We start from the raw sequence: 12646 nt of genomic DNA, 5'->3' as shown, positions 1-12646 counted from the left end.
AGTTACACGATCTCATGGTCTAAGGAAAAGATACTTGACATTGGAAAACTCTAGCAAACGAACTATACGATCTTGTGCCATGTTTAGGATTGGGTCTTGTCCATCACATCATTCTCCTAATGATGTGATCTCGTTATCAATGACATCCAGTGTCCATAGTCAGGAAACCATGACTATCTGTTGATCAACGAGCTAGTCAACTAGAGGCTCACTAGGGACATGTTGATGTCTGTTATTCACACATGTATTACGATTTCCGGATAACACAATTATAGCATGAATAAAGACAATTATCATGAACAAGGAAATATAATAATAATGCTTTTATTATTGCCTCTAGGGCATATTTCCAACACCTTGTTGCGCGACGATTCGCCCGGCTCGGGCATGCTTCTCCCTCCGCTCAAGATGCCGGTGTCTACAGCGATGCAGTCTGACGACCAAGGGAGTGCGGTGTCCACGCCCTTCGCTGTCCCTTTACAGCCGGATCAGCTTCTGCCACGGCTGGATCCGTTGGCGGCAACAATGGGATCAGTCGGCCCTCTGACTGCTTCCGATACGCTCCTTGAGGCTCTGGGGGCAACACCCAGGCCATCAATCATGGGTCCCAGGCCGGCTGCCTCCGCCCCCGCTAGGCGCAAGAAGTCGTTGCCACCCAACTTCATGCCGCGCAGGAGCACGTACGCGGCTCTCCAAATTGAACGGTGGCATATGTCAGGGACCGGTCGAAAAGGCCCAATCAGTCCTGCTGCGTAGCTTGGGTGTAATCACGGCTGAAGAGCACATGTCTCCTGACGCGCTCGATGCATACCTCAAGCTCTTCGACGCGTCGTTGTCTTCTCAGCATATCAGGGCGGTGGCGGCCCTCTTCGACCCTGATGGAGTTGCCTTCGACGAGCCGGCCCAGGAGGGGCTCGCTGCTTTCAAGTTGCCGGAAAATGTAGAGTCGTGCGGTGCTTAGCTCTCTTGTAGTGGCTGTGGTGTGCTGCCATCCTATGGTCATGTCGTTAGGTTAGTGGTGTGGAATGTAAGGGGCCTGAATAATCCGGCCAAGCGGAATTCCATCCGTTTGTTCATGCAGTCATGTGATGCGTCGTTAGTCTTCTTTCAAGAATCTAAACTGGACGTTGTGGATGCTCTAGCTGTTAATCAAGCGCTTGGGCCAGTCTTTGATGGGTTTGAGGCTCTACCCGCGCAAGGCACTAGAGGAGGTATTCTGCTGGCTTGGAGATCAGACCGCTTGAGGATTTCGGATGTTCAAAGTCTTGAATTCTCCATCTCGGCCACCGTTACCTCCCTGGCAGATAACAAAGCTTGGCGGCTCACATCTGTTTATGGACCACAAGATGACGGGGACAAAAGGAGGTTTCTGGAAGAGATCGAACATATGGGGGAGCAGGAGAAACGTCCTTGGATTATTAATGGGGACTTCAACCTTGTCAGACACGAGGACGAGAGAAGCACAGGAAGGGTCAACAGAAGATTGACGAACAAGTTCAGGCATACTATTAACAAGCTGGGGCTTCATGAGATGCCTCTAGTGGGAAGAAAATTCACTTGGTGCAATGGGCAGGAGAGAAACATCTTGGCAAAACTTGACAGGGTGTTGTTCAACAATGCATGGGAGGACTTGTACCCCATTAGCGACCTTCTACCTTTGAGCTCAAATGTTTCAGACCACTGCCCTATGCTACTTTCATGCTCTCTAGACAGGCCGAGGGCTTTCAGATTCAGGTTCGAGAATTTTTGGTGCAAACTGCCGGGTTTTCTCGAGGTGGTGAAAACAGCTTGGGAAGAGGAGGTTTCCAGCACCAATCCAATGCATGTTCTCAACACAAAGCTTCATCGCACAGCCAAAGCGCTCCGGAGTTGGGGTCAGAGAAATCAGAGTGCAATGAACATTCAGTTTCAGATCGCCGACGAAATGATCCTTCGCTTGGACACTGCACAGGAGTCACGATAATTGTCCGCTGAAGAAAGAAAGTTGAGAGCCTTTTTGAAAGGCAAGTGCCTGGCTCTAGCATCCTTGGAAAGGATTCGTTTGAGACAGAGAGCCAAAATTAGAGATTTGAGAGAGGGGGATGCTAACTCCAAGTACTTCCACCTCAAAGCTAATGGACGCAGAAGGAAGCACCTCGTCCCATGCCTTCAAGCTAGAGACCGGATGGCGTCCTCTATGGAGGAGAAACTGGATATGGTGCACGATTTCTACCGAAATCTGCTTGGTGTCCCAGCTGCTAGACACAAGATCTTGAAGTTAGATTGTCTCGGCCTTGGAAAGATATCTACGGCAGTGGCACGTGACTTGGAGGCTCCTTTTTCCAGTGAGGAGATCAAAAAGGTGGTGAATGACATGCCCCCAGATCGGGCACCGGGACCGGATGGATTTTTTGGTCTTTTCTATAAGACTTGCTGGGAGATCATTGAACATGACTTTATGGCAGTTATGGAGGCACTGCAACAGGGTCATTTCTCTTCCTTTGGTGGGCTGAACACATCCATCCTCACTCTGTTTCCTAAGAAAGTAGATTCAATGCAGATCACTAATTTCAGGCCTATCAATTTAATTCACGGCGTGGCGAAAATCTTCGGCAAGGTGCTGGCGATCCGTTTGGCCCCGGTGCTGCCCGGGATCATATCCAGTGTGCAAAGCGCTTTTGTTTCAGAGAGAAGCATCCATGAGAACTTCAAATTGGTAAGAAACGCGGCCAGAAAATTACATTGGAAGAAGAAACAGTCGGTTTTAATGAAGATCGATATATCCAAGGCGTTTGACTATCTCTCTTGGGAATTTCTCTTGGATATATTGAAGGCCAGAGGCTTTGGTAGAAAGTGGTGTTCCTGAATATGCGGTCTTCTTAGCACGGCGTCCTCCTCTGTACTCATCAATGGCGAAACCAGCTCACCGTTCGCCCTGGGGAAGGGAGTCAGGCAGGGAGACTCCCTGTCGCCAGCCCTATTCATCCTCGCCATCGACACGCTGCAAGGCATGATTGATTGGGCCGGGCGCAATAACCTGTTGGCTAGCCTTGGTCTGAATAACAGGATCCCGAGGGCATCTATTTTTGCTGACGACAATGTCTTGTTCTTCACTCCTGCATCTTCAGACCTGCAGGTGATCGAGGCCATGCTGCAACCTTTTGGGGAGGCCTCGGGTCTGAAGATTAATTTCGCTAAGAGCTCCATCACTTGCATCAGATGTGAGGAGAACCGAGCCATAGAGATTGCCGCCTTCTTTGGTTGTCAGCATTCTAGTTTTCCCCTAAAATACCTGGGGCTGCCGCTATCAATATACAGGTTAAAGAGACAAGACATTCTCCCGATGATTGATAGATTTTCCAGTAAGATGAAAGGTTGGAAACCTAAGCTGCTGGCCCCGACGGGAAGACTCGCCTTGACGAGTTCGGTGTTAATGGCCCTACCGCTGCACTTTCTGTCAGTCTTCCCTCTTCCAGTTTGGGCACTCAAGATGATTGACCGGAGATGTAGAAGTTTTCTGTGGAAAGGAGAGGAGGACATCAATGAAGGGCATTGTTTAGTACCATGGGCCAGAGTCTGTAGACCAAAAGAATGGGGCGGGCTCGGTCTTCTCAATCTGAAGAATTTTGGGACTGCTCTGAGATGCCGTTGGCTTTGGCTGGGCTGGAGTCAAGGGAATCGACCATGGCAGATTCTTCCGGATCAGCAGGACAAGGAGGCAGCTGCTATGTTCGATGTGGCTTGCCGGGTAGCGTTGGGGAATGGCGCCACTGCAAGATTCTGGACAGACAACTGGGCTCCAGGGGGCCGGAGCATCGCGGTGTTGGCCCCCGCTCTGTTCTCCTTCGTGAAAGACTCCAAGCTGTCTGTTAAAGATGCTTTGCACAATCGAAGGTGGATCAAGGACATCAGAGGGGGCTTGACAACACAGGCTTTGGCGCAATTCTTATTGGTCTGGGATATTGCTCAGGCTACTACATTATCTGCTGTAACGGAGGATCATCTAGTGTGGAAGTTGACGGAGCATCATCATTTCACGGTGAACAGCGCATACAGGATGTTCTTCATGGCTGGAGTCAGTTTTGCCTGTAACAAGCCTATATGGAAGTCAAAAGCCCCTGCGCGATGCAAGTTTTTCATGTGGCTGGTTATTCAGAGGAAGTGTCTGCGGGTGGCTGTCCAACGACTGTTGTCCGCTCTGCTTAACGCTGCCCGAGGACTGCACGCATTTGTTTCTGCTCTGCCGTTTCACTCAACAGCTCTGGACGGCATTCCAGCTATGGTCGGGCGCCAGTTTCCCTACGCCAAACGGCGGCTATGGAAGCACTGAGGATTGGTGGCTGGATGCGCGAAGGGTTATTCCGAAGCATGCGCGCCGGAACTTCGACACCATTGTCATCCTTATTCACTGGAGGGTCTGGAAGGAGCGGAACGCTAGAATTTTTCAGCAAACGGCATATAATGTTGATCGAGTCCTAGACCTTATCAGAGAGGACATAGGAGTATGGAGGTCGGCAGGGTGTGTGTCCGAACTGGGGAGCTAGTGGTGTTTGGTGTTGCCCCGCTTTTTAGGGGCTGTGTCATGTACCTACAGTTCACGATCTCCTGAACTGTGAGACTCTGTTGTATGACCCCTTCTTCTCCTTCTAATAAAGATCGGCCTATGGCCCTTCGAAAAAAAATGATGCGAACACATAATTAATTGTGAACAATATTACATGTTAACAATATTTACAGAAGCGTATTTTCGCGAACAAAAATACAAATAATTTTGTAAGAAAAGAAACAGATACTTGTACACATCAAAGACAAGAGATCCGTTAATTTTTATGCTGAGATGACATCCAAGAAGTTCGGTATTCTCTTTTATGAGAGTTCAAATTAGCTTTGTCTTTTCCCTCTTTCTCTTTTTTCTCTGTACGTGATTTACGTTAGAACGAATGTGTTTATTCAGGTGGACACCGCTATGAATAAGTCTTCACGAACTCTTGTGTTTTCTTCTAGCCTCCGCATCGCACCAGATTCTCTTTTTTGAATTTTAAGACTTAAAGACTTTAACATGTGTTCTTGTAGTGCACAATCTAATAATATTGTTTATTTATTTCCCTCTCATAAATCTACACTAATGGGGAGAAAGCATAAATGAAATTGCATACATTTGCAATACTTGGTTCTCGGGATAAAGCTTTTTTTCGAAAAGAGGGGACTCCCCGGCCTCTGCATCAGAGCGATGCATACGGCCACAATCATAAATAAATAAAGTAGTTCAACAAGGTCTTGCAATCTGCTGCAAAAAGGTAGGCTGGCTCACAAAGAGCTAGAAAAACAAAAAAAGTCCCAAAAGCCACAACCGGCTGGCATAAGATAGATAGATAGGTAAACTAATTGCCTATCCTATTACATGACCGCCATCCAAACCGGTTGAAGATATCCCGCGCTACCATCTCCCACCGGACAGATCCAGTAACCAAACGCTCCCTGGCCTTCGTCGGAGTGAGTAAGGACCACATACGGTTTAGCGCAGTAGCCCGAAATAAAACCTGCAAAAAATGAATAGTTGTTGTTCTGCTAAAAGCCAAATCATTTCTGCAGTTCCAAATTGCCCATAACAACGCACATGCTCCTACTCGAATTTGTCTAGCTGTTTCGGCCTCTATACCAACAAGCCATGTTCCAAATAACGACTTGACCGAATTCGGAGGAATAATGTTAAAGGCAATTTGCACCGAGCGCCACAACACTCTCGCCAACGGGCAATCAAAGAAAAGATGCTGGATAGTTTCATCCCGATCACAGAAACTACACCTAGTAGAACCTGTCCAGTTGCGCTTAATCAAATTATCTTTTGTTAGAATGACTTGTTTATGTACAAACCACATAAACACTTTGATTTTCAGAGGAACCTTAACTTTTCAAACATGTTTTGAACTAGGAATAACACTAGAGTTGATGACATCAATGTACATCGACTTGACTGTGAATTCCCCAGATCTAGTAAGCGTCCAACACAACTGATCGGGCTGATGAGTAAGTTGAACCTCCATCAGTCTACTCACCAGATGAATCCAAGCCTCCCACCGGTCCCCAGCAAGCACCCTCCTAAAGTGAATATTAAGGGGAGCGGATTGCAAACTCGTTGCAACCAGAGCATCACATCGCTGCACAATACGATATAGCGACGGATACTGAAGAGCAGCTGCGTATTACCAAGCCAAGTATCCTCCCAGAATCGAGTGTTATTGCCATCACCGACAATAAACTTTGTTCTATTAAAGAAAGTAGTTTTGACCCTCATTAGCCCCTTCCAGAAAGGCGAATCAGTTGGTCTAACTGTCACCTGCGACAAGGTCTTAGAGTACAGATACTTGTTACGAAGAATCTGCGCCCAAGTTGCCTCAGTCTCGGCAGATAACTTATGTAGCCATTTACTGAGAAGGCATCTGTTCTAGACTTCAAGGTTCTCAACCCCAAGACCACCTTGGTCTTTTGGTCGGCAGATGACATCCCATTTGGCTAAACGGTACTTTCTCTTAAGTTCATCACTCTGCCAGAAGAAACGTGATCAATAGAAGTTCAGCCTTTTCCTAACTCCAACTGGTACTTCAAAAAAGGATAAAAGAAACATAGGCATACTCGTGAGCACCAAATTAATGAGAATCAATCGGCCTTCATACGACATGAGTTTGCCCTTCCAGCAGCTCAGTTTCTTCTCAAACCGATCCTCGATACACTTCCATTCGCTGTTAGTCAACTTACGATGGTGAATGAGGATACCTAGATAAGTGAACGATAGAGCCCCCAATTCGCAACCAAACAGTTGCTTGTATGCATCTTGTTCCTCTTTAGCTCTACCAAAACAGAACAACTCGCTTTTATGGAAGTTAATCTTCAGACCGGTCAATTGCTCGAAAAGGCACAGTACCACCATCAATTACTTCATATTTCTCGCCTTAGCCAAGTCGTGCTCCATAAAGATGATTGTATCATCGGCGTACTATAGGATGGACACATCACCATCAACTAGATGAGGCACCAAGCCACCTACTTGTCCGGCCTCCTTTGCCCGACCTATTAAGATTGCCAACATATCAACGACAATGTTGAACAGAATAGAAGACATTTGATCACCTTGTCTGAGGCCCTTGTGTGTCTGGAAATAATGACCTATATTGTCATTCACTTTAATTTCAACACTCCCTTTTTGCGTGAAGGATTCTACTTGGCGTCGCCAAGCTTCATCAAAACCCTTCATGCGTAATGCCTATTGAAGGAAAGGCCATTTGACTTTATCGTACGCTTTCTCGAAATCCACCTTAAAAACCACTCCATCCAGTTTTTTCGTGTGAATCTCATGGAGCGTTTCATGCAGTACCACCACCCCTTCAAGAATGTTCCTGTCCGGCATGAAAGCAGTTTGAGTAGGCTGCACCACAGTATGCGCAATCTGTGTGAGCCTATTCGTCTCGACCTTGGTAAATTTTTTGAAACTAACATTAAGAAGATAGATTGGCCGGAATTGCTCAATCCGCACTGCCTCTGTCTTCTTGGGAAGAAGTGTTATCATTCCAAAATTCAGTTGAAAAAGGTGAAGCTGGCCAGAGAATAGATCATTGAACAAAGGCAATAGATCTTCTTTAATAATGTGCCAACACTTCTTGTAGAACTCTGCCGGGAAACCATCCGGGCCAGGAGCCTTATTATTCTTCATCTGGGAAATGGCGTCATACACCTCTTTCTCAGAAAAAGGAGCAACTAAAATATCATTCTCAACAGCCATCAGTTGAGGCATATTCTCAATCCTAGACTCATCCAGCGACACAAAGTTATCCTCTGGAGGCCCAAACAGCTGCTTGTAATACTCAGTAATATAAAGCTTTAAGTTTTCCTGACCAATAATCGTTCCCTCATCTTGTTCAAGATGAAAGATCCTCTTCTTTCTATACTTACCATATAAATCTATAAACCGGCCTTCACCTGGTGCGTTTGAAGTGCTGCCCGTTTATGCTTTCTTGTTTGACCCGTTTCTTCGGGTTTTTGGCTGGTTCATTCTCGGTTTGAGGGTTTCTTGTTAGAGGTCGGCTTGGCCGGTCCGCTTTCTGTGTGTACTGTTTTACATCGTCGTGTGGCCACGCCTCATTGCAGGTCACGTTTGTCATCAATAGGATTGTGGGTGTCGTGGTTACTGCCACGTATATTTGTTTCAGCGATGATTTACGTGGTGGTGTGAAACTAATCCGCCGAGGGGCTTAAGCGGCGCTTCGAGAAATAACCAGGACCTTCTTCTCTCCCATCTCTCTCTCTGACCCTCCTTCTCTATCGTCTCATGCCATGATGGTTGCAACACAATTTCATCTTATCCACCCTCCAACATTGCGTAGGAGGCCGCCGCCTTGAGTTCGCACTATCTTTCTATGGGTCAGAGTTGGCCGAGCTCGGCCATTGCGCAGGAAAGCGGTCGCCAGCTCTGTGGGGTTGTTTCGATGGCACGCTACCAGAGGTGGGATGGTCGCCGGGCAGACCATTGTGGGCGGACTACTTCACAAGTCGGCCAGCACAATCCGGCTCCTGTCCATGGATATTGCCGAGAAGGCCAACTCCGGCCACCCAGGATGTCCATGGGCCACAACCTCTACAACGAAGTCATGAGATACTCCAAGAATCTATACTAATTCAACCACAACCACTTCATTCTCTTCAATAAACACAACTACATGCTCCTATAAATATAAGTAATACTAAAAAAATGAAGTTATGTAGTCGAGATAATGCTAATTTTTCCTTATGTTCCGACCAGTTTCTGACAATGGAACTACCGGCCTTAAGATGTGCAAGCAAACAGAAGAACCAGTAGAAAATGATACGTACATATGCTCATTGATAGGGATGCAATGCACATGGCAAACAAATCTAAGTAGGAGATCATGAAGTTGATGCCAACATAGGCCAAGTTAGTACTTATGCCACTAAGATTAGGACTATAAATTTAGTAACTTCAACTGGCCCCAAGCAAAAGCAGAGTACCGTGGGCGTTATGAAAATGCTCAAACTAGGAAGTTAGTTTTTATCTGTGCTTAAAAAGTTATGATCTTTTTTTCTTCGCAAATTCCATATCTTCTACAAACTGCTTTCGTGCAATTTTAATCATGCCATAATCTATATATATATATATATACAATTACTACTTTGCAAGAAATGTAGATTTTGCTCTTTGTATCCTTCAAGATCCCGAAAGATCTGATGTGAAACTTTTGTCTTTGTTCTCACGTGGACAGTTAAGAGTGCACTGCGTTACACTATTATCAGCTACTTAAGTTTCTATCCTTCAAGATACCCAGATATCTGATGTGAAACGTTTGTCTTTGTTCTCATGTGGATGGTTGAGAGTACCACTACATTACACTGTTATTAGTTACTTAGGTTATTTCTTTATTGAAATCCTCTTCATTAATGTTACCAAATAATCTTATATTCTAATAAGATGTTTCAGATGTTAATTTTCTTCATTGCTATGTGCCATATATGAGATTTGTGGCAGATATTACCATTGTTTCACTCTACAAGCAAAGGGAATGTAATCAGTCTCAATGTAAGTGATGGAAACAGAACATGATTGCTCCTTTTGACGGGAAGACTACTGACGGGACATTATCTTGCAGAAAATAATCATCGTGAAATTTCTTATTCACTGATTTCTCTGATGGAGTAGAGACACAATATGCTGAATTTCAAAAGACAAGTGATTCAAACAGGTCTTATATTCTATTTCTTTAACAAAATCAACACCAAAGATTCAAAGGGCTCTCCTATGGGCGCGGCGTGCCACCGCGCTTCCGTCTGCTAGTAAAATTTACTTGGGGAGATAACTCAAGGGATGGTAACAACTACTTCATCCTACCGTCGATCTTTAAGGACAAGATGAAATTTACTCAGGGAGGTAACTCAAGGGACGATAACAACTATTTCATCCTGCTGTCGATCTTTAAGGACAAGATAAAATTTACTTAGGGAGATAACTCAAGAGACAAGGATGGGTTCTTCAATCCTTGCACCATAGCTGCAGGAATCCCTCCCTTTCATTATAACTCTTCTTCTGTACATTGTCGGGCTGGAGATCCTGGTCATCATTTTCTAGGGTCTTCGAGCCGCTTGGTCTTCTCCTAGACGTTGACTTTTCAACATGTCTACTATTCTTCACGCGCGTCTTATCAGAGCGTGCTCGGTCTCCACAGAGATGTCCAAAGTGACCACGAGGATTTCAGTCTTATTTATTGAAAATGTACTGATTTTAAAATTTAAATTAAATTCAGCTGCCGATTACAACATTGAAGAACTTGTGACAAAAATGTAAGCAACCATGTCAGCATCGTCTAGCCCGTCTAGTGCAAATCCACACCCCTTAACGGCGGTTGAACACGGGAGCTAGCCAACCCCACTGCATCAAAAGGCGCAGACTTGACTAGGGTTTGGAGTAGTGCCCGACTCTATTGAGGCCATCAATGAGTAATAAGCAAAGAGACGAGCACTATAGCCTTGTCGAGTGTATCCTTTGGTGTGTCAAGGGAACCCTCCAACCACGGTCATGTCCAACTCTTTATGCTCCGACACCATCACCTATTCAGACTACAACTAGGTTCATTGCTCAGGCACATGTCACTCCACTAGTGGGTATTGTGTGCTCCTCAGTGACTCACTCGTATCCTCGTCGTCCAAGTAGCAGCCAACCGTATCGCGCTCCATTGCGAAGACGAAATACACATTATCGTCAATGCCTTTACGGATCCGTGCTGGTTGCGCCCACACCTTAGTGGGTCACACTGTCTGGATGACAAGGACATTATGTGCTACTGCGACAACTTTTCCGTCTACCTCACCGCTAATCAATGCATCGCGGCCACACAAAGTGCATTGAACTCGATGTGCCTTTCATCCACGAGAAAGTTGAACAGGTGAGCTTCGTGTTCTACACTGCACAATCCAACAACTAGGCAGTTTGCTGACATCATGACAGAGGGGTTACTGACGACTATTCGAGGACTTCCAATCCAGTCTATGCATCTTCGGTGGTGATAATAAGACTGCGCCCGCAAGATGGATGTGTTTATTACAACCAAATGGAGACTTGCGCCTCAATGTGATTATGTGCAATTACCTAGGAATTAGTTAGCACACTTCCATGATCGTTCACTTAACCTGTACATGTTTATAAATTACCTATGGTTATGATCCATACAATGTGTGTTGCAACTCTGGTTCTCCTAAACTCTACACGAATTACGCTGTGGCCTGCTAAACACAAGTGTGGAAAAGGCACATGATCAAAATTGTCACCAAAGACCACAAAACATCATCACAAACATAAAAGAACACTTGCATCCATGATGAGCAGAAGATTGAGTTAACACTTTCCTATAGTCAAGAAAAGAGTATACAAAATTTTATCGAACAGGTTGCGGCGGCTTGATGTGTACACAACGGACGGGATAGAATCTTGTCATTTTGTGTGTTGTTAGGGCACCGGTTTCTCCATTGGTATATTCGCATGAAGGTCCTTGGAAATGTCTGAATTGCAGCAACAACGCTTCCCTTTTTGCATCCTCACACCCCCTCACTCCCCATGCGTTGATTCCAAATCGACGGTGGAAGGATGGCCGGCGGCGCGGCGGATGACCAAAAGATCCATGTGGAGTCGGCCGTCCTCGAGTACTACCTTGAGTTCCCTCCTCGTCTGCTGCTGCAACTGTGTGGTGTCTAGGAAATTTCCTCGCCGTCGATCCCAGAGGAGCTCCTGCTGGACATCTTCCGTCACATTCCCGACCTAGCTGACCTTGTCCTCACCTCCAATCTAGTGCACCGCGGCCACACAAAGCGCATTGAACTCGATGTGCCTTCCATCCACGAGAATGTTGAACTTTGCGTTCTGTAAAATCCAACAGCTAGGCGGTTTGCTGATATCATGACAAAGGGGCAACTCTATTTGAGAACTTTCAATCAGTCTATGCATCTTTGGCGGTGATGATAAGACCGAGACCGCGAGAAGGTCATGTCTATTACAACCAAATCGAGACTCACGCTCAATGTGACTGTGTGCTTAACCAAATCCAGGGATTAGTTAGCATGTTTCATGCTTCAAATCACTTAACGTGTACGTCCTCCGTCCCATATTAGTTGATGCTGAAATCAGTGGTGATTCCACGTCTAAGCTGTGGGGTCAGCTGACCCCACATCTTTTTTGATTACACACTTACTTTTATTCATATTTATGCAAAAATTAGGACATTTAAGATAAATTACTCTACTTGAACCCACAGCTACGCTGTCAGTGGCTGAAATGGATGTATCAAGATGTATTCCAGTGTTAGATACATCCATTTGATTGACAATTAATATGCGAAGAAGGAAATGCATGTTTCAATACCTATGACTACGATTCATACAATGTGTCAATGTGTATTGCATCTCATTGGTTCTCGTAAACTCAACACTAATTATGTTGCGGCTTGCTAAACACAAGCGGAAAACAGAAAAGTGACCAAATTGTCACCAAAGACCACAAAACATTAAAGAAGATTTGCATCCACGACGAGCAGGAGATTGAGTTTAGACTTTCATACTCAAGAAAAGGGTTCGCTATAATTGTCACCCAACAGATTGTGGCCGATCTGAATTG

The 12646-nt window shown here is 45.5% G+C and overlaps 1 protein-coding gene across 1 annotated transcript; it reads left to right on the top strand.

The window, feature by feature from the left end:
* The first annotated feature begins 361 nt into the window (after nt 1-361).
* On the top strand, nt 362-1099 carry LOC119315070. Its single transcript, XM_037589741.1, has 2 exons — nt 362-632; nt 673-1099. The coding sequence occupies exons 1-2, from the start codon at nt 388-390 to the stop codon at nt 959-961; spliced, it is 534 nt and encodes a 177-aa protein (XP_037445638.1). The 5' UTR covers nt 362-387; the 3' UTR covers nt 962-1099.
* Nucleotides 1100-12646: the final 11547 nt, after the last annotated feature.

The sequence above is a fragment of the Triticum dicoccoides genome, chromosome 6A (genome assembly GCF_002162155.2).
Source record: "Triticum dicoccoides isolate Atlit2015 ecotype Zavitan chromosome 6A, WEW_v2.0, whole genome shotgun sequence".
Classification (NCBI taxonomy): Eukaryota; Viridiplantae; Streptophyta; class Magnoliopsida; order Poales; family Poaceae; genus Triticum; species Triticum dicoccoides.
The sequence above is the reverse complement of the archived record's forward strand: the minus strand, read 5'-3'. Positions and strand labels throughout refer to the sequence as shown.

What these genes read in the sequence shown, in the direction of transcription:
- LOC119315070 (XM_037589741.1), top strand. Translation starts at nt 388, where the DNA reads ATGCTTCTCCCTCCGCTCAAGATGCCGGTGTCTACAGCGATGCAGTCT. An exon ending in CCGGCTGCCTCCGCCCCCGC is followed by an intron (nt 633 to 672) that starts TAGGCGCAAGAA and finishes TTCATGCCGCGC; the next exon opens with AGGAGCACGTACGCGGCTCT.